The sequence below is a fragment of the Protomyctophum bolini genome, assembly GCF_963924005.1.
Source record: "Protomyctophum bolini genome assembly, chromosome: 23".
Taxonomy (NCBI): Eukaryota; Metazoa; Chordata; class Actinopteri; order Myctophiformes; family Myctophidae; genus Protomyctophum; species Protomyctophum bolini.
Genome location: NC_137884.1, coordinates 6,099,102 through 6,122,101, shown reverse-complemented (window position 1 = coordinate 6,122,101; position 23,000 = coordinate 6,099,102). Strand labels below are relative to the sequence as shown.

The 23,000-nt window shown below is 43.7% G+C and overlaps 1 protein-coding gene across 1 annotated transcript in view; it reads right to left on the bottom strand.

Moving 5' to 3' along the window:
- The window catches only part of phf21b (PHD finger protein 21B), a gene marked incomplete at both ends in the record, with an annotated part of 108,504 nt that overhangs the window by 10,954 nt on the left and 74,550 nt on the right, over positions 1 to 23,000 (bottom strand). Inside the window, 2 exons of the mRNA XM_080757000.1 lie at positions 3,232 to 3,324; positions 22,434 to 22,709. Coding sequence (XP_080613126.1) covers positions 3,232 to 3,324; positions 22,434 to 22,709 — 369 coding nt within the window. The remainder of the gene's footprint in view (positions 1 to 3,231; positions 3,325 to 22,433; positions 22,710 to 23,000) is intronic.

The window sequence follows — 23,000 nt, the reverse complement described above, 5'->3', positions numbered from 1 at the left end:
CGGAGGGTGTGGGGGTTGTTGGATGATGGGATGAAAAGTGACCGCCAACCAACACACCATGTCTGCAGCTGACTCATTCCAGCTGGATGTTTGTCTTGCTTGTATTGGATTTCAATGGCACACAATGTTAGATCAATATATAGTTTATACAGTATATTTATATAGATGTATTATGCTCGTTGCTTCGTTCACTGTGGGTGTGTTTTGAAAAAGGATTGGTTTGTTTGCAGCGGTGCGTGCTGCCCCCCGGTGGCCATGCCCACGCGCTGCACACGGGTAACGCTTGACTTGTCTCTGTCTACACCAGTGGTCATCGATTTTTATTTTTAATTGCAAGTATTTTTTTGAGATGGAGGGCCAGGGCCAAATAGGCTACATATCACTTTTGGGGCGTCCTTGAGATGGAAAAGTTTGAGAACCTCTGCTTTATACTGTTAGTTTTGACCGAAAGGTTGTAGTTTTTGTGGATAAAATATAAGATTTTAGTTGACTAAATCTACAGTCTATTCTGTCATGTGTATTTTGTCCGGCCTTGATGGCGGCATAACGATTGATTTTACACTTCGTTCCATGCTGAAAATGGAACAGAGCTTGTAGATCTGTTATTTTCAGAGCGCCCTAGACACCACTTGTCTTTTCGTTCTACTGGATCCCTCCTCCACTAGTCCCTCCCTAACATTTTAGTCTAGTCTCGACAAAGTTGTCAATATATTTAGTCTTAATTGTAGTCATCATAGCTTATGTTTATTTGGTTTTTACCTTTTTTTGTTGCTTTTATTCAGTGAAAAATGGTAGTCGACGAACATTTTTCGACATAGTTTCAGTCGGCGAAATCAACACTGGGCCAGTGATCGTCCCAGACTAAACGAACCCGGGCTGCAGACTTCCCTCAACCCCAACCCCCTGTTGGACCATCCTCATTATCAGCAGTTTAATGAGCCACGGCCACTGGGAACATAAACCCAGGGAGTTTTTCCATCGCTTTGTTGAGTTCTTCCTCCATTGTTGAGGGAGGGAGGGGGAGGGTGGCGTTGGAGTCATGTTCAGACATGGAAAATCCTTCAAGGTTTGCTCCTTGAAGGGGGATTATGGACAAAGTGGTATGGTATGGTGGTGTGGAGGACAAAGTACACTGAACCCCCAGTACCCGAGTCAAAGTATAAATACATACTCCTGGGCAAATACTACTACTCCACTGCAAGTGAACGTTTCTGCGACATACACTAGCGTCACCACGTCCAGAGGCTGTACAGTACATTGTCTACATGGCTGGGGGATGTACTGTACTGTACTGTACAGTACATGTACGTCAAGCCACCTCACGCTACGGAGACCGGTGATATAGGCTCCTGCCCAATGGGCCGCATGTTTACCGTCTAGACCAAATCTCTTAATAGCAGAAATACGAGATCTACGAGCTTGTAGATCTGCTATTTTTGCCCACTGTTCCCCCTCAGAACATGGATGCTGGAGGGCGCGAGCGGCAGACCAAAGTCGCATTTGAAAAGAATTAAGCGGATTTTGAAGTGAGGAGGAGGGAGAGAAGGGTCATGTTGGGCATGGAGGTGGGAAAAAAGCCCAGAGGTTTTGCTTCTAGAAGAGGATTATAATCACTCCACAGCCTGCAGAACAGGATGTCCCTTTCTGAAAGGAGGATCCTCTTGCAGTGCTGGAAGAACTACTCTGATTTCTTACGTACAGTAAAAAAAAAAAAAATAGTGGCAATTCTACCAAAAGGTAGCCTGGTATTCAAAAAGTAAATGTACAAACGTTTTGGCATCAAAACATTACAGTACCAAACCTATACCATTACAGTAGCCTACTCGTCTATAATAAGGTAACTAGTATTCAGGTTGTAAAATAACTGTAAGTACAACATTTGCCTCTGAGATGTATAGGGGTAAATCTATACAAACTCACAGCGTGTCGCGCTGCCGTGTGTTGTGCATGAGCTTGGATATCAGCTATACTGTTGGTGCGTGACATCGCCACATTGTGGGGTAAAGTAGGGGAAACCTCGAAAAATGTAAATACTCAAGTAAAAACGACCCCACTAATGCACTTAGGATGTCCCCTTTATGCCGCCCCCCCCCCCCCCCCCCCCCCCCCCCCCCCCCCTTGAAGACTTGAACCGGGGATGAAAAATATATAACACTTAGTCCAGGTTTGAATTATTGAACTGGATGTTGTCCAAGACAGGCTAAGGGCAAGAAGGTGCTATCGGCAGATGGGGAAATAATAAGAACAATACTCTCGACAGAAAGGGACAAGGATTTATTTTTCAGGCTTATGGTCTCACGGACACACACCGTCTAGGATTTCTGACTCGCATCCCTGCCGACGTGCTTATTCAGGAGATGCCGTCCACATTGCACCCTAATGCATGCTGTGAACAATGATGCTCTCCCTTTTAGTTTGAACACGGGCGACCAACAGATGTCTTTGAACGTGTTGCAGGAGCCCTTGGAAAAAACCTTCAGCGTTTGTTTTTGTGCGTGTTGTTGTGATAATGCAGTCGAGTGCAGAGACTAATGGTGGCCAACAAAAAATCACCTCTTTTGCAACCATTCAAACCAGTCTTAGTATACTGTACTGTACTTAAGTAACATTTTGAGGTACTTTTACTTTACTGGAGTATTTACATTTTCCAATAGGACTACTTTTAGTCAAAGAAACATGTAATCATTTTATTTTCTCCAGCTCTCCATACTAAATACTCGCTAAAGGAAGGTATACTCACCTCGCTGCTTTGTTTCTGAAAGTCAGATGGGCTTTCTAAACATCAGCGAGGGGTTTCATATACAGTATATAGGAGAGATGGCCTCTGGTAAATGTATGTTGGCGGGCCTTGATGGAGTCGTAATGGCTGATTTTACTCTTGGTTGCATGTGGAAAATAGCCGATTTACAAGCTCACAATGCAGCGCAGCACGTTGTGAGCTTGTGGATCTGCTATTTTCAGAGGGCAACACCCGTCACCCGAGCGCAACCAAACATACTATGACTTGTCTTTTAGTTCTACTGGAATTTCTTCTCCGCTAGTCCCTAGTCTAGTTTTTATTTGTTGATGAAATTGTCAGTATATTTAGTCATAGCTTTAGTCGTCATAGATAGATTTTTTTTTTAGCCTAGTTTTTGTCAGTGAAAAAAAGGCAGTCGACAAACAGTTTTCGTCGACGAAATCAACACTTTGTGTGTGTGTGTGTGTGTGTGTGTGTGTGACATTGGGTACCTGAGGTAGCACGGTGGGTGCTTGCCCTGCAAGCCTGTGCAGGGAGCTGACTTGAGGCACCTTAATGGGCACTGCTGTGAGGGTTCCAAGCATCTGAAAGAGGCACAGGGAGGGAAAAGGTTACACCAACATGAAAGCCACCTTGTGTGCGTCTGTCTACCCACGCCCCGCCGCCAGGCCAGGCCGCCACGCTTGTCTGAAAGCAGTGGTGGAAAGAAACCAAGGTGCATTTACGTAATTGCGACTGAAGGTCGCAGTTAAATGTGGAATCGAGCATTTCCCGTCAGCGTGTCGGGCACCATCAGTGTGTAGGGCACCATATACGGTGCCCAGGTCCATAGACATATAAAGGTAGACGCCCCTTTCGGCTGTGGAGCGTATGTGCTCAAGGGAGGGCAAAGAATGCCCGAGATTCCTTGCGAAGCCCCGCGGAAGCATGAGTCTGCGTCACAGAGAGCATGCGCTGTGATTGGCCAGTAATCACTTGAGTGGCAGCGTGACGTAGCGTGCCTTCCACTCCGGCGTACTTCCTCTCACAGTGTAAATTCTTCCACCCTCCCGTCGACACACATCGCTCTACTGTCCACTTTAGGTGTTGCAGCGATGTACGTAAACGTACATACACACACACACACACACACACACACACACACACACACAGCTCCACATAGAGAAAGAAGAGCTGAGTGCTGAATGGTGACTGTGACAACAATAGCCAGCGTTGCAAGTCACAGCAGCCGTCCCAGCACTCGCTGCAACAGATTAGCCTGAAGGTGACTTTAGCCGAGGGAGGGATTATTGGAGAAGTTGCTTTCCTCTGTGGAGATTCGGTCTCGAGGCTTCCAGACACTCTGGGCGTTAGAGGCGAACTGTTTTGCAAGGTGTCGGGAGAATATGTGGGTAAAATAAACGTGCGAACATTCGGCGAACATCGGCAGATCTACAAGCTCTACTATTTTCACGTGCAGTACAACAAAGTGTAAAGTGTAAAGTGGTGAATTGGCTTTCAGCGGGACAGCATGGATGGCAGGCTATAGCTACCTATGCCATTAGCAAACAGAACTCCATCTGTGTACAGCAGAGGCTCTCAACCAGTGGTCCGGGGACCACCAGTGGTCCTTGAGGGGGTTCCAGGTGGTCCCCACTCCCTAGTTAAACTTAAATGATGGAGAGTTGGACCCTTATAGATCTTTACGTCTTGCGTGTAAAATGACCATTTGGTTTCATTTTACTCTCTCTCAAGTGGTTTCATTTTACTCAATTAGAGAATGTAGAAGAATTGTTATTTTGATCAACGTTTGCCTGTTATCTCTGTTATCTCCTAATGGTACCAACCAATCAATACAGCATGGAATTGTGGTCAAAATCTTATCCAACGAAAACAAAATATTCCTTAGTTTTGGGTCTGAGAGGCTAAATCTCATCAAATGATTGGTCCGTGGCTCAAATGAGGAATAAATAATGGGCCTTGACATGAAAAGGGTGGAAAACCACTGCCGTACGGCATCACAGGCTGACATGCTAGACTTAATGCACTCTTGATTCTCTACATGTTATTGATGGAAAAAGCTTTTTTCTTTGGAGGATAGCCGGGCAATCTAGTCCCCTATCTGCTGCTGCTCGCTCTCCATTGAGCTGAAAAGGGAGATCAAATGCGGGGGAGGGAGGATCTGATCCAAGACCAGCATACAAAACATCTGATTGGCACAGCTTTTCAGAATAAAAATATTTTCCAGTATTCATTTTTATTTTCGATCTATTAGGAGCACTTTTCACGTTTCAGACTAACTTAACTCCACCGTAAGCTGAAAGCAGAAAGCGTCATTAGCTGTATAGAGTGATTAACAGATAGGGGTCAAGGATAATGGCTCTCAACTGGCTTCCCGCTGAGACACACATTTTGTATTAACCTTGAAGTCGACGTGGCCAGTTATTAAATATGACATTATTCTATTTAAGTTTCCAGTTTTGACAGCTGACTTTCAGGGCCCTAACCCCCGCTTGAGAAACACTGACTGACATCGTTATTTCTACTGGCAGTCAGAACTTGCATAATTACAGTTGCATCAGTCATTCATTTGCCGTTGAAATAGGTATGACGCACGAGTTTATCCAATCCAGCCTAAAGTATCACTTAAGAATCATAGCATTAACTATGCATAATTCACTAAATTAAATCCATGTACAGTAATCATTGGTTTGGTTTGGTTTAGTACAATAATTTATATTTGAACATTTCTTTGATTTGGTCTACTAGCCTAATCCTTTGTAATGCTAGTATTTTTTGATTCTATGTGATGTTATTATTATGCAAAGTGTACAGTATCATGAGTTTTCAAATTATCACCCAAAGGGGAGTAAGGTGATGACTTTGGATAGTTTTGTTGTGGAGTTAACAATTTAGCTGCCTTTGACAGATACGAGAGGTGCAAGTGGTCGCTTTGTGAATCATTGGTCTAGACTGGGCCCTACTGGGTACAGTATCACGTATTGAGGAGGCAGGTGCCTCGTTAGTTTGAAAATGGGCACCATGCCAGCGTGTGTGTGTTTAACGTAAGAAGTGAGCTTTTCTATAGTGGTATAGTCGGTTGACTCGAGTAGTAAATGCACTGACTGACCTTATCCCTGCACTCTCCCATGTGTCTCACCCCTCCACTCTCCACTCCACCATATCTTTTCCTATCTCATCACTGCCCTGCCTCACTTAAGCACCGATGTCTTAAAATAATCCGAATGTCTGTCTGCGAACACCGTCTACAGTGCACCGGTAGACCTGGAGACGGCCTCCGACGGAGGGAAGAGGAGGACGGCTCGCGTCTAAGAATAACAATCACGTTGTTAATGCTGCGACGTGCGCGCATAATGGTGTGCCTTCACACGTCATCGAAATCACCGTTCAGACAGTCTCTCAAAAAAGCTGAGGCCACATTAGACAGTTAGACTAAGGCGCCTCTGTGTGCGCGCGCAAGTAGATTTCTTTGACTAAAGCCATTGCGTTATAAACCTCAAAACCAGAAGGAAGCCTCTCATTATATGCAGTGCCAGCGTACTTGGTTAATTAAACCTTCGCCTGGAAATCCTCACTGAGAATACAGTATGTCAGAACGTATTATGTTGTCTAAAACTATGACAATTTTTAAAAACTAGACTACCACTAAAACAGTTTAGATGACTAAGATAATTTTATTCAAAGGACTATGACTAAAACTAAATAAAAACCACTACTCCCCTATACTAAATCAGGCTCAGCCAACCATGTAGGTTCTGATGAACAGATTAGAGTCCACAGAATAACCACAGTACAGTACGACTTGCACACTCGGCGTGAAGAATATAAAGTTCCCCGGGGGCTTGTTTCTGACTGCCACGGGGGTCTGTGAATTATACAATTTCACACGGCCGCTCGTTCCCCTCTGAAAACAAAGCCTCGCCTTGGCAGAATTGGCTGCATGACCCGCAGATATTGACGGAAAAGTCAATACCCGAGGAGGTTTTCTCACTCCCCGCCTGCAGTGAAATGGGGCAGGGGGGGGGGGGGGGGGGTGAAGAGATAGAGGAAGGGCTCCTGTTTGACGTGAGGATTATGAGACAGTGGTGTTTACAGAGCTAATGTCCAGACCATATATATTATTGTTCTGACGTGTAGTCTGGCTTGGACAAGGTCACGCCGTCAGTAACTAGCCGTGTGTCCAATAACCCTTTTGCAAAGGACAACACAACAAAATGGCTGACATTATGAAAGACACTGTAGAAGTTAACACATAACCATTCTATTTGCAAAGATGTATACTGTCGCAAGGTTTTGGCTGTACAATGGCCAAGATGCACAATGATGGTCATCACTGTTCATTGTTCAAACAACTCATCGGTATATTCCTTATAGCGATCATACAGTAGCAATCAATTAACACATGATTTATTTTGTTAACAAAACTTCTGCCCACACACCACCTGTCCTTACAGCCAATTCTGCTCTTCTTCCTTTTTTGAATGCTATTTATTTGTTTTTAAGATTAAACCCCTTACTCTCTGAAGAGGTAGAAGAAAGTTTTTGGAAAACTGGTCACCGATGGTAAAGTTTTCGTCCTGAAAAGAAAACTAATAAAATACGCACATCACTTAGCAGAGGTGCTGGGTTCAATCAGAAAGGGAGAAAAGAACCCGCACACTCATCTGCTCCAAAATACTTCATTGACGACGTAATTCGAGCCGAGGCTCTTCATTTGGTCAAGTTTTCGTCCTTAACTTAATGGCTTGCTGCTTTTCTGCTAGCTGTGTGAAATCCCTTTCGTTTCCATTGTGCTGGAGAGAGAAAGAACACTAAACCGGGTGGGGGGGGGGGGGGCGAAGGCCTGTTCCCATGGCAACAGCCGAGATGAAAATTCTTGAACTGTGAGGGCATTCATTTTAGTAATTGCTGCCTCTTATTTTCAAACCTAAGCACCTTCACTTAGGCCTGCTCTTGAAGCGTGAGCGCAGCAACCTTGGACTAGCGATTTCCTGTTTCCCCCCCCCCCCCCCCCCTCCTCATCTTGTTTTGAATTCATTTCCTTCTTGCGAAAATAATAGTGTCTGTCAACATCCGCCAAGAAAGTGCTTAATATAGTGACGACAACAGCAGTAACTCTGATAGACTCCCTCCTCGCTTCCCCAAAACTCTTCCGTTCCAAGTTACCTCTCATCTCTGTCGGCCGGATAGCAGATCTACATGAGGTGCGTTTTGAGCTTGCGGAGCTGCTGCTTTTGATTTAGTTTTACTGGATCTCCACTAGTCTGTCCCTAGTTTTTATTTGTTGACTAAATTGTCAATATAATATATATATATTATATATATATATATAGTTTAGTTTCTTTATTTAGTCATTATATATTGTTAGTCATCATCATAGCTTAGTTTTTATTTAGTTTGTATGAGTGGGTTGTGCCAGCTGGGTATGATAAAGGGTCTCACACATCAAGACTGCATTTTAACTGTTTTATTCTTTACATCATACTGTAAATGGACAGACATTTAGGCTATCCAGCCAGCCTTCCTCAGTGTCTGCTGCCAACTGGGAACACCCAGCTTCCCTGTGTAAGGGGAAAGTACCTTATGAACTACTTAAACCCCATAGTTAGTTGCTGCGAGAGTGAGGTCTAGCCAACACCAACTCTGGATTCCTGGATCGCTGCCCTCCACACTACTACTACTAGTGTAATTTATGTTTGCTGCGACCTGCTATTTTCTGCAAAAGCCTTCCCCACAATAAGGATGCTGAGTTGTAGTGGTTAAGTGCATTGCTGCGGTGCATTTACTTTACGTGACCGAATGTTTCAGTTTACTCTTTTTAATTTTCTTTACTTCTACTCAGTGGCTAAACATTGGTTTCCAACCCTTTTCATATCAAGGCCCTTTATTTATTCTGCATTTAATGCCACGGACCACTATTTGATGACATTTAGCCTAAAACTAAATAATATTTTGTTATTTGTCATTGGATAAGATTTCCATGCTGTATTGTGGTACCATAGGAGAGAGATTAGGAAAACATTGATCAAAATGATAATTATTTTACATGCTCTAATTGTGTAGACTTCTTGTAAATTAAGTAGCCTTAATGCAGGTATGTAACAATAATCTAACTCTTGAGAGTGTCAAATTAAACCAAATGGACCCCTGCAGGGTCTCCATCATTTAGCTGGGGACCACCTGGAACTAACCTGACTCCGCCAGATTGCGGCAGTATTGAGTTCACAAGTTCCCTCCTACCTCGATCTGGTCTCTCTCAAGCAGAAACGACAAACCCAAACCAGCGGGGGAAATCTTGTTAGTTTTTGTTTACATGTGTGCTGTACAGTGTACATGAGCATGTAGATCTGCTATTTTCGAAGCGGTGCCTCAGTCTCCATAAATACTTTATAGCTTATATAGAGCGTCGCAGTCCTATACCACCTTTCATGACGACGAGCGGCCCGGAAGAGAATTTCCAATTCATTTTTCCCATTTCTGACGGTGACAAATCATGACAATAAACTACGACACTCCTGACAGAAACTGAATAGGAGGGTGACCAGGACAAAGGGGGGGAGGACGTCCTTTTTGCATGCAACACCCTCTGTTTTTATTTTTCACTTGTTGGCTGCCGCCCGCGTGTTGCTGCTTGGAGAGACACGAATAGAAAACAAGAACACCTCTTCACCTCAATTACCTTGTGTGTGTGTGTGTGTGTGTGTGTGTGTGTGTGTGTGTGTGTGTGTGTGTGTGTCTCCACGGCCAAATGAAGTAAGGTATGATACTGATAAATTTGTACACCTTTCAACCGCGAATGCAGATTTTCACTACTTTTGTTGCGACACAATCGCATGATGGAGTAGGGCATTCATTTACGGAAAAAATCAATAAATATTGCAACGTTTTCTGCCCAACAGCAACAATATATTTGCGTGTGTGTATATCCGTGTGTACACACACGTGTATATGTCCGTGTACACACAGTACACTACACATGCATGTGTGTTGGGGAGGTCACGTGAGAAGAACACTGTAGGATCCTCTACACCAGGGTTTTAATTTTTTCCTTTTAATATAAACTAAATCAATAAAGAAAACTAAACGTGCTCCTATACAGAGGTCTTTTCCAATGTGTGTGTGTGTGTGTGTGTGCTTTTCGCTTAAAGTTAACTCCACATCCCTGACTGTTGTGTTGCAGGTCTTGCAGTGCAACCCCCCCCCCACACACACACACAAGCTCAGTCTCCCAAATCAACTGGAGGCTTTATATTTTTGGACCATTCCACTGTTGGCTCGGCTTAGAGAGCTTTTCTTTTTTTATGTTTTCTCCCCCAGCAGAGTACAAGCAGTGGTTTAAAGTAACTAAGTACATTTCTCAGGTACTGTACTTAATTTTGAGGCATTCTTTGTTTTACTTAGGGTTAGGGATCTTGAGTTACTAGTAGTTACTGTACATTGTAGATTTAGAAAACATGCATTGACCACTTGAGCCCTATTTGGCTATTTGAAAATAGCCAATCTACGCTCTCAATGGCATGCGTCGCAAAAGGATTGTGTACATTTGGTAACTTGTACCTGTGCATAATGAGTTATTTTATATTCAGTACTTTTACTCAAGTCCATTTAAAATACTGGTACTTTTACTTGTTGTAACAGAGTATTTCTACCTTGTGGTATTAACTTTTACTTAAGTAAATAAATATGAGTACTTCTTCCAACACCGAGTACAAGGGAACTCGACCACACCCACAGTTTGCACAGGGCCAAGATGTGACCAAGTGTCTGTCGTTGATTCATGCACATCGATGTGGACTTCAGTTGTGTCAATGTATACAAATGTATACGCTGTGAGCTTCTAGTTCTTGTAGTAGGCTATTTTCTGCGTGCAACTAAGTTTAAAATCTGCACACCATTTAGTTTTATAGTCATCTGAAGTCTTAATCTAGTCAACTAAAAATCTTACTCTTTTCGTCTTTCTAGTCACCAAAATTGACACTGTAGTAGACGCTGTGTTTGGTAAGTCTGTTATTGCACTCTAGTTAAATTCATAGTGACACATTATACACATTGTATTGTATTTCAGTTGAATATTTATAATTTACTAGACCGGTGCCCGGCTGTAGAGCACCGAGTCGGTAACGATGGAAGTTGGAGATCCATGCACTCGGCTATGCGAAATGTGTCGAGAAAGGTTGTGCCGTGCGAGAAGGACTTTGCCTTCCTAAAGATATTGCACCATGACCAAGTTTGGTCTCAAACTCACGTTGTGAGCTTGTACATCGTACACATACAGTAGGTTGTTTGGTATTTTTGGAAACCTGTCCTGCATACATTTTAGTACTAGTTCTCTCCATTGGTTCCAATGGGAGACTAGCAAAGTCAATGAGTGGCAGGACCAGAATTAGATTGACAGACAAAAAAGAAATATATGATTAGAAAAAAAAGACATATATTTGAGAAGGGGACATGATTGCAGCCTTTGTTCTGTTTGTCTCTTTTTGTTTGACAAGACCACATTCATTTCTTGGCACTTTTTATTTTTTATTTTGCCCCATTAGTGAATTTCACCAACACGGGACATTATCATATCAAAGTCAGAGAGATAGCACTCAAAGGCTTGGCACGACGCTACAATTGTTGTCAATAAGTTGTTTGTTTACTCGTAAAATATAGGTCTCGTATAAATATTCCCCCAGAAAAAGCCCAGTTTGTCTACACTTTTCCCTCCTAGAGGGAAAATAGCCAGTCAAGGGGCAGGGGGATGGAGAGAGAGAGAGAGGTGGAGGGAGAGAGAGAGAGAGGTGGAGGGGGGAGGGAGGAGATAGAGGGGATTATAGAAGAAGAGTGGTATATCTACTCCTCCTTATTGGATCCGGGGCTAGCGGCTTGTCTCCAGTACCAAGTCTGTGTTTGTTATCATTTGTGTGCTGTCATCACTGTTACTCACTGTGGGGAAGAGAGAGGGAGAGGCAAGGAGGATAGGAAATGCATACTCTGCAAGAGTGAGAGAAGCATTGGGGGGGGGGAGGGTGGGGGGCTTTAGAGGAAGAGCTGAGCTGCCATGGATTGGGGTGGAAAAACCTTGTATGTACCAAAACTTTCAAGTAGGAGTCAGAATTGTTTTTCAGGGCCAAGGACCCCTTAGCCGAGAGAGAGAGAGATGAACAGCCGTGTCACTCCCCATCTCTATACTGTAGTGTATACTATCAATAAACGCAGAAAAAAAAATATATAAAAAAATATAAAAAAAGTAAGGCAGTACTTCACAGACACAAATCACAAAAGTTGAAATGATGGCGATACATGGTTTCCGCCCCAACAACAACAACGATGTGTATCATCCTTGAAAAAGCCCCCCCCCCCCCCCCCCCCCTCTCAGTTTATCTTTCTCCTTGGATGAAAGGCTTAGCACGCCATCATCATTCTCTCACACACTTATATTTTGTTGCGGCGCCAAGCTGTGATTAATTCCACCCGTGGCGTTGGCTTCCCCCAAAAAGACGACCCCCAGTGAGTGAAATCACCCTCCCGAGCTGTCTCGATGGAAGGACACACCCGACACACACACACATGCACGTGTGTCTGTCACGCAATACTGTGTTTGTAAAACGGTTACGTGTAGAAGATCAATGTTAGCGTTTGAGCACGACGCTCACAACCAAATATAGACCGCTCCATCACTTCGCGACAAACGGCTTATGGGAATTGCTGATGCTAGCGTTAGCTGACGGGCAGAAACCTTGGGCGGGAACCCCTTTTGGTGTTTTAAACATTATGTTATAATTTAGCTATTGGAAAATAGCAGATCTAGATCTGCTATTTTTGAAAAATCGTGAAAATATTTATTTCAGAAAACTGGAGGATTTTTTTTTAATTTCTTTTTGGTGTTTTTTCCTTTCATTCTGAAATGAATGGCCTACTTGGTCATACTATACAGCGTCACACAAAAGCATCATAAGTAGCAGATCTACAAGCTCGAAGCAGGCGCAAAGCAACACATTTTGAGCTTGTAGATCTGCTACTTTAATTTTGAATCTTGAAAAGTAAGAGTTTTGGATGAGTAGTCCACCCCACAGAGACGATATACTGGAATGGGGACCCTATATACCCTAGCATCAGTTTATCCACTTTAACCCTACCTTATATATATATATGGTACATGATAGGACCACTATTGTGTTATCCTTTTAGCCTAATGCTCTTTCTGTCCCCCCGAAATGGCTATTTTTGCAACGAATCTGGCAAAAGTCCAACCCCAAAACCCCTAAATCTGACCTCTCACCTGCCTAATCCTATAATCCCAACCTGAATCGTGTCCTGGAGTATATATATAAGCCTATAACTCTCCAATCTTGCTAACCACAACCGTTTTTTCTCGCGAGGAACCATGGAAATTGTCCTTGCAATGTCTCTTTCTCAAATTCTACTATACTTGTTGGGACATTTGGTCCTCAAATTCCAGTACACACACACACACACACACGCATGTGTGTGACGCATATGTACGCACACGCACGTGCGCGCACACACACACACACGTTAGTCCCCTTCTGGCAGCTCTGGTGTCGTGCATGGCACCAAATGGAGACAGATCCACAGGACACTTCCTGTTATCAGACCAACAACACTCCAGTTTGTGTTGCCGGGTAGAAACCTCATATGTAAAAAAAATAAAACTTTTCCAGGAAAGAGCGCGAAAATGTTCCGAAATTGTGAGAATATCAGATCTACAAGTAGGCTATTACATGACGTAGAAACTATAGGGACGGGTAATTCATCGGCCATCATATCGGTATCGAATCGATATCGTAATAATATATCCGTTTTAGCAAATATTATACTTAATTATGTTGAAGAAATAACAAAATAAAAGCCTGAAAGCCTTTTGTGATGATGAAGACTGTATATGTTTTCCGGGGAAGCTTTCAAAAGGGTCAACAAGTTGGAACATTAATAAAAAATACTACCTTCAAGCTGTTGAGATATGGGCCAACATTTCAACAACGCTGTATCCCTAGTTTTGGAAAAAAGAAGCACTATTGATAATCCCCACTTCAGCGTAATAATCAGGATGATTGCATGATGTCTGTCTGTCTGTCTGTCTGTCTGTCTGTCTGTCTGTCTGTCTGTCTGTCTGTCTGTCTGTCTGTCTGTCTGTCTGTCTGTCTGTCTGTCTGTCTGCCTGTCTGTGCGCGTCAGACAAACACTTGGCAATTTACAGACATCACCTGCCATTGGCTGCATCTCCCATCTTTCTGTCATTGTTGCGTGCAGTGTTGCACACTGAAGGCAGCTCCATATTACTCTGATTGCACGTTGCTACAATGTTAGCAAACAGCCAGCCAGGAAAGCTAAGCCGAGCACTGAAGCTTTTATGCCCTATATATACTGTATGTACCCGGGATCCAAACCCGGGTCTCCCTACATCAGCCATTCTCTACCACTGTTCTATGATTTCAATATGGTGCATCTCTACTTAAATAAAAAAATATCTCAACAGTCAGACGGACCCCCATAATATATGGCTGAACTTATACATCGCCATAATCCACCCAGACCATAGTGTACACCGAACGATTTGCGTCCATTTGTTACAATCTGAGTTACAAATGCATAAATCGCCACTGAGGCTTTTTTTTCCCGTGCAGAAACTAAATGAGAGGGTGCCTTCAGTGTGTGTGTGTGTGTGTGTGTGTGTGTGTGATGTGTCTCCTTATGCGTCGTAACGTAAACACTTGCGGCCATGGATTGGGCTGAAACCCAGCAGCGGCGTGCAGCTACGAGGTGTTTTATTGTCATGTGTGCTGCGGGATCGCTCTTGCATGCCAAATCTATCATTTATTTATACCTGCATCTTGGATTGCAGGAGAGAGAGAGAGAGAGAGAGGCGGCGGCCGTGGCCGTGGCCGAGACCTAGTTTAGAGTGGAACAAATCAACAGAGGTGTTAAACACAGTCTGTCTCTGCCCACCACAGGCCATTACCGAGGAAGAGAGGCAGCACAGGCTCTCATGTACAGTATAGAACATAGTCATTTGGTCTAAAAAAATGCTACAATTGGCCCGGGCTTGGCCTAGCGGTCCGGGCACCTATAGGCTGCTAATCGCGTTGCGGGTTCGACTCCCTTTGCTGCGTGTCACTCCCTGATAATGTTGCAATTAAAATGACAATGACATAAATAAATAAAAGACAATAGTGTTGAATAAAAAACGAAATGAAATGAATCATAAAAAAAACATCATGATAGTTTTATATTAGTCATTATATATTTCTAGTGGTTTCTTTTCTCCTTTTTCTTATTATTTGTTTCAGTGTTGTTTGCATTCATTGTGGTATTTATTATAAAATATTTTAGACCAATGGACTTCCATACGTTAAACAAACCCTCTAGTCTGAGAGAAGTGGAACGTGAGTAAGTTACAACTGTACTTTGACCGCTTGGTTTCGCTCTACACCTAAAATAGCCAAGCGCATTGCTATTTTCTATTTACTTTTATTTATTTATTTTATTTTAGTCAAAATGTTCCCCTCCAGAATATGGGTGCTGAAGCTCCCCGCTTTACCCTGAAAAGCTCCTTCTGGCTGTTATTCCCGGAGCCGCCACTAGAGGATGCTGCACCTGGCAAAACTATATGCCGGTACATTTATTTTATTATGTCATGTGTGCTCAGCTGCACGGCGCATGCTTACACATTCTCTCCATCTTCCTCTCTCCCATGTATGTAGCTTTTAATTCCATTCATGCTCATGGAGCTCCTGCCAGTGTATGTATGGATATTGCAGGGTAATGTGATCACACCGTGGCTGTAAATCAGTGGCAGGTGCGGGCGACAGACGGGGAGGCCCACACTATGGCTGCCTTTAGACTTTTGCACATTAACGTAAACAAGCCATTTTAAAAAAAATGAGCATCCCTTCCCTTGAACATGGTTTCTAAAATGTGCTGTTATTTCAAAACGCTGTACACAATCTCTTTGGGATATATAGGTTTATATATATATATATATATATATATATTAGTATAATATAATGAGTAGAGGGTGTTTTAGCTTAGCTCTGCATCATGTTGCTGTTATTAGCATAGAGACATGTTCTCCGTGAGATTGGATGTCATGGTGGTTCTCTCTCTCTCTCTCTCTCTCTCTCTTGCAAACGTGAGAAATCCATTACGTCTCATACGCTGACCCAGGAGGAATGGAGAAATTAAGACAACTTTTCTCTCCCTTAACCCCCTCGTCGCCGCGTCCCTCCGGCCTGCCGTCTGGCATTTAATTATCTTCGCGCTGAGCCTGGGTACAGCGCGGGAACCTATTAGTGCTAGCTGTCAGGATCACCGCGTGTGCACGCGCGCCGTACTGGAAGGCGTATACTCTGACTTGTACTTTTCTTTTTTTTTCGTATTCTTTTACTTGAGTAAAGGTTCAAAAGTGTTGTTACTCTACATTGGACATACCAATGTAGACTTGGTAGAGTACTCAAAAATCTTTAAAATGTAAATCTACAAGGTCACTTGTGTCGCAAGTAACGCGGCGGCATCGTGAGCTTGCAGATTGGCATTTGTCAAATAGCGAAGTAGTGTGTAATGTATGTTTTGCAATAATAATTGTACAAACTAAAGATTATAATTGATTGTATTGTCGCACCTCAACGTTGAAATCACCTCCTCAACATTGTACTTAAGTTAAGTATACAGTAGTTGAGTAAATGTCAGTTTTGCCTTCCACTACCACTGGCGCACATACAGTACGCCCCCGCGCACATTCGTCAGTGAGCCGCGCTGAGGAGGACCGCCTATACCCACGTGGGCCTATCTGCGGGCACGGCGCCCATCTAGTTTCATTTCCTGCCAGCAAAGCAGTTTGAGGCGAGCTAGCTCCCCAGAGGGGTACCCACCCACCCACCCACCCCCCCGTGCAGCCCACCCCTTCCACATGTGGCCACTCCCTGCCAAGTCCAGCGTGCTGCATCTGGGGACACTATGGGGAACATACAGTCCCCTCCTCCACCAGTGTTGATTTTGACAGCAAACTCATATTTTAAGTCATCTGAAATGTTTTAGTACTGTATTAGTGCAGTGCAAAGAGTTTAGTCGACTAACTCTACAGTTGATTTGGTCGACTGCCTGATTTTACACTTGGTCGCATGCTGAAAATAGCCAACCGACATGCTCACACCACGTGTGAGCTTGTAGATCTGCTATTTTCAGACACCTGAGCGCAACCATACATAAACTTGGCCGGTGTTTCTGTATTACTGGATCTCTTCTCCACTCTTCCCTCCCTAACATTTTAGTACAGTTTGTGTTTGTGGAAGGAAGTGTCAATATTCTTAGTCTTAGTCATCATGGCTTGGTTTTTATTTGGTTTGCCTCGGCTAAAAGACCAAATCAACACTGGCGTCGCTGTCGGGTGGAGACGTTGTGTTATTATTGAGTAAGCATTGGTTAATATCTTCAAGAAGAGCCAAAATAGCAGATGTGAGCTTGTGGTGAGCTATATGTGAGCTTCTAGATCTGCTATTTCTTTTGAAAATGAATGAGAATAATGTATTTTTTTTAAATTGGATTCAATCGACTATATAGTTCACTGATTAACTCTTGCAGTCCTATTGAACGTACAGATTGATCAATAGATGTGGAATCTGCATCGCACGCATATAGGCTACAATGTAGTCACAACATGCAGAACGCTCTCAGTTTAAGTCTCACTGCTCCCAGATGGCTTTGATCTCATATTCAGTTTGTAGTGCCATTCATACTGCACTGGTTTAATGCTGTGCATGTTTTTTTTACAAATCTAACAAATGAACAACCCTCCGAGTCCGCAACTCTGAATAAATATGTCACCCAGCCAGGACGCTATGACCTACTGTATATGGCAAACATCGACAGTAATTATGTAGATCTGTTTGACCTTGATGGAGGCTGATTATGAGACAATGGGGCCCTATAGGCACAGAGTTGTAAAAGCACTTTCTTATCTCTTAGTGGGTTGAAATAATTGCAGTCAGTGTTGATTTTGTCGACTTAAAAGTATGTTGGAAAATGCCACGATGACTAAATGTAGACAATTTAGTCAAAAACTAGACTAAATTTATAGGGAGGAAGGAGAAGAGCTCCAGTAGAACTAAAAGACAATACACGTAATTTTATGTTTGCTTGTGCTCGGATGTTGCGCTCTGAAAGTAGCAGATCTAAGCTCACAGCGTGTTGCAATGTGACGCGTTCTGAGCTTTGCAACCAAGAGTAAAATCAGGCATTTACGACGCCGTCAACAAGTCCCCCCCCCCCCCCCCCCCCCCCCAAAATCGCAATCTAGAAATCGGCTGTTTTCTGCACGTACTGTAACACTGTCTTACGACAAAGTATAAATCAGGCTTTTTGTTCGACAGCTTAAGAATACATTGGAAAGTGGCGGCTAGGAGTTGAAGCACAGTTCAAATCTCAAAAGGTTTCAATAGGGTTCCCTCTCCCCTGCACTTGTTTCTCTGATTCTGCTTTTTTTCCCCTATACTCAGCGATTTGAACTGCAAACGTCATACTTTTACTCCACTACAATTATTTGGAAACTTTAGTCACTAGTTGCTTTGTTGATTTTGATTAATATTAAAAAACACCTTCAGGCCTATGTAGGCTATACTATTTGAAATAGCCGACCTACAAGCTCAGAATGTGTTGGGTTGCGACGCATTGAGCTTGTAAATCTGCTATTTCCAAAAGATACTTTGTACTAAGTACTGTACAATTTTGAGGTATTTATTTTGTACTTTACTTGTACTCCAATTTGCAATACTGCAATACTTCTACTCCACTACATCTCAGAGACAAATATTGTACTACAACTTTAGTTAATAGTTACTTTGTCGATTTTGATTATTTTTACAAAACATAAATTAACCATTTCGGCAATTAGAATATAGCCAATCTACAAGCTAAACGACGCATTGCGAGCTTGTATTCTATTACGTATTCTATTTTCAAAAGGTTTTTAGACATTTGACATTTAATTGTAACAGAGTATTTCTATATTGCAGTATTGATACATTTTACTTAAGTAAAAAAAAAAAACATTTGAGTACGTTCGCCACCACTGCAGTGTTGTGTGCAGCCTATATGTGGGGCTGGTCCTGGTTGGGCGGTCCTGGATCTTAACCATGAAACCCATGAGGAGAGAGAGCTGTACTGGTTGCCAGGCCACGGCCTGGCCAGGCATGCAGCCCTGCTGCTTCCACAAGAGAGACAGAGAGAGAGAGCCTCATTGAGAGGCAAAACAGAGCCCGGGGGCCCACACAAACAGCCTGTGCCACTTGTAAAAGGCAAAGCGGAGTTCACTAGCAGAAAAAAGAAAACGCTCTGAAACAATGTGGCCATAATGTGCGCACCCATGCAACGCCGCAATCCAATTACAGCTCATTATCGATCCCCAAATTAGTGGCCAGGTGGACTGAAGGACAGCCCCCCCCATACACACACACACTACCCCCAATCCCCCTCCTTCCTCCTATCTCTCTCCTCACTAGAGAAGGGCGGCCGCTAAGAAAAAGCATCTTTGATTTCCTTTTCTTTTCTTTTTTTAATCAAAACCGATATTCAGAACCAATAACTGAGTTAATCTTGCTCATGTCATGTAGGTCAATCGAATAATCGAGACGCAGGTTTTTATTTCATTTCTTACACTCGTCAATAATCGGCTAAATCGATCAAGTCTGATCAACCACTTAACCCTGTGTTATACTTTGTTGTACAATGGTGGTGTACAAAAAAAAATAACACGTTCATTAATCGTTATCGAGGCAACTTTGAAATGGCGACAATGATTTGAATCGCCTCGCCCCGGAAAAGCTATAGCGAGCGTCTTGATTGGTCGTGATTGTTAGTCAGGGGAACAACATATAGTGGAGACCTTGGGGTCTTGTTGTTTTGTATAGTTTTATGGCTCAGCAGCAAAGCAGCTGGGTGAGAGAGCATCCTCACTCTGCCCCAAACAATACCGCTATGAAGGGCAGTAAAACAATCCCTGTATGACCCTCCCCCCTACACACTCTCTCTCTCTCTCTCTCTCTCTCTCTCTCTCTCTCTCTCTCTCTCTCTCTCTCTCTCTCTCTCTCTCTCTCTCTCTCTCTCTCTCTCTCTCTCCTGACAGCTGATAACAGAAGGGGGGGGGGGCATTGGGTGGTTGAGTGTGGAGAGGATGAGAGAGACAGAGTGTGTGTGTGTGACAGTGTGTGTGTGAGCGTGCCTGCATATGTGTGTGTGTGTGTGTGTGTGCGTGATTCAGTCCAGATGACGTGGAAGGAGTTGAGAGCGAGCCCTGTGCTTCTCCAAAGTGACACATTGATGAAACATGGCAGCTTTATCGCACGCCACGTCTGTTTCTCCCGTTTCTACCCCGCACTGGCCCCCCGGACCTGTTCTCCATTCCAACCAGGGAGGGAGGGAGGGAGGGAGGGAGGGAGGGAGCGGGGGGAGGGAGGGAGCGGGGGGAGCGGGGGGAGCGAGGATGGATGGGGAACAACTTGCTGCAGTGCAGAAGCGAGCAGTGGTGGAGAGAGTGACTAAGTACTATGTGCTCGAGTACTGTACTTGAGTACATTTTTGAGGTGTTTGTACTTTACTTGAGTATTTCCAATACTTTTTACTTCTGGTCCACTACATCTCAGAGGCAAAAAAATTACTTTTACTCCGCTAGCAATTGAAAACTTAATTTATAAGTTACTTTGTAACAAACAGGTTTTTGTTTTTATTTATTTTAAATTAACATTATTCCAACGTTTGATGGAATAATGTTAATCACAATTTTCAGTGACAATTAAACACCAACTTAAATGTGTAAATGTGTAATCGTGACAGCCCTACTGTACACACACATACCATATATATATATATATATATATATATATATATATATATATATATATATATTGGTGTAGTATAGTTCTTATGGAGAAAGTGCAGCTTGGACGGACGGACAGACAGACAGACAGACAGACAGACATAGAGAGAGAGTCAGATAGGAAGTCATAAGGCACAGAGCCCTGCAGGCCGTCGGTGCAAGGCTCTCCTCTCTCTCCGAGGGGCCCCTTGCAATTACTGTAATAGTGTGCAGGCTGCCTGGGCCGGGTGCGAAGAAGGCCTAATCCAACCGCGTGCTGATGGAGGAGGTGGTGCTGAATACAGAGCGAGCCATGCAGAGGCAGGAGACAGTCATGGCCGTCGGGCAAAAACCTTGTATCGCTATATTTTTACTCATGGGGTGGGGTGGGGGGGTGTTGAAAATGAATCCCCTGCTTTGTTGTACATCATGCAAAAGTAGCACAAAAAAGTAGCTCAAAACAAGCTACTGTATGAGCTTGTAGATCGACTGTTTCGCTATTTTCCAAAAGGTTTTCACGATTTTGGAAGATTTTCCCTAAATAATTTGAAAGTGGTTTGGTGTGTCTGTGTTTTATAAAAGTATTAACAAGAACTCGGTGACTAAACACTAGTACAATTGGGCCCACTGAAACACAGGCTCTTTTTTTTCTTTTTCCCCATTTCCTGAAAAAGTAACACTCTTTTCTTGGGGGGAGGGGGGACGACGACATACAAGGTTTCCACCCGGCCCAGATTCTCAACCGAGGGACCCGAGTAGTGCAATAATGAAACAGGCCTCGTAACTGTGATGAATCGAGCGTCGCGGGCCCACCGAGTGGAGACGAGAGACAATGTGATTATTGCTCTGGCTGTTGTTGAGAGGAATGAGAGGAAAGGAGGGCTAATGAAGTCCTTACTGAATACCGCACTTTCACGCTCATTATACCAAGCAGCCGCTTTCCGCAAATGCCACGTATGTGAATCGTACCACAGTGTTGATTTATACTGCAAATTTTAATTTAGTTTTAGTCAGTCCTTTTAATAAAATTCCATGCCGTTTTTTATTTATTTTTCTGGCCCAGACCGGCCCACCACAACCTACCCCCCGTCCCGTCCGTCCCGTCGAGGGACACACAAACAAACAAGCCCTATAATACCACCGCTTTCACTGAACAACATCCGTCCATGTTCACTTTGTTCTGGACTCTGGAGCCTTCAGTGAAAAATTAATGATAACTACACGATCCACACACAGCCCCTATAAATAGCTTAGCCTATACACTACTACTCACAAACAAAGAAAGTGTTGTTATAACTAAGGAGGCTGGCTCCTGGCTAAAGCACATCATGGCACTGGCAGCAAGCTACCCTACTATGGGGTGATTAGATCACATTTCTACTGGAGATGATGGACCTATTATACAAACCTGGACATAAAAAGTATGAGTGGGTGCAATCAAACTATGGCTAGTTTGCTGTAGAAAACAAGTGTAGAAAACAAGTGTAAGGTATTCTTATCTGAGAATGTATACAGTATAACAGTATACTGTTATAATAGGCTAGATCTGTTGGATATATGAGGATGGCATAACGGTAAATGAAGAACTGTAGCCTATATACTGTACATACTGTGTGTGTATGCAAATAAGTTGTTTTATTTCAAAGTCATTCGGTGTTTTAATATATTTAACCACTTTAACCCTTAATTGTCCTGCGGTTTTGGGGATGTCGTTACTGGCAGAAATGTTCGTTAGTCGAAAGAATAGCAGATCTACACATCTAAGTGTGCGTGCGTGTGTACTCTAGTCGCCGTGCACTGCAGCGGAGGGAGGGGTCATGGTAGATCGTACTGTCACTATACCTGGGAGTTGTGCAGCTCTGCTGCTCTCCGGCTCAGGGTTTGGTGAACGCCCGCCGCCACTCTGCTGCCGGCCGTCTGGAGGTTGACGGGGGAGGCCTCGGAGCTCGCCACCGCCGCCGCCGCCTTTTGTCCGTTAATGTGTGCCGTCACCATGGAAACGGGAGCCTTGGCCGGCACCACGGAGATGGCTATGCTCTGGCTGCTGCCGCCGGGTGCTTTGATGAGGGAGAGGGGCTTGTTGGGCGGCCCGACGGCACACGATCTGACTGCCAGCTTCTGTTAGAGAGGGGGAGGAGGGGTTCGTTAGACCAACTTTCTCATGTCGAGGACCCCCAAATCGACATTTATTAGCCCGCGGACCCCCATGTGAAAAGCTATGCCAGAGACGTCCCCATGAGCCAGACAGACGTCCCCCACTAGTTTAAAAGTAACACATTTAGGAAGGAAGCCCCAAAAGAAACTGCACTTCAGCAAGCCCAGAAAACCACAAGCCCTAACAATATTTACAAGCTACTTTACAGCAAAGGAAATCACACCCGTGTGAAGTGAGGGGCACTCTTCTTATCA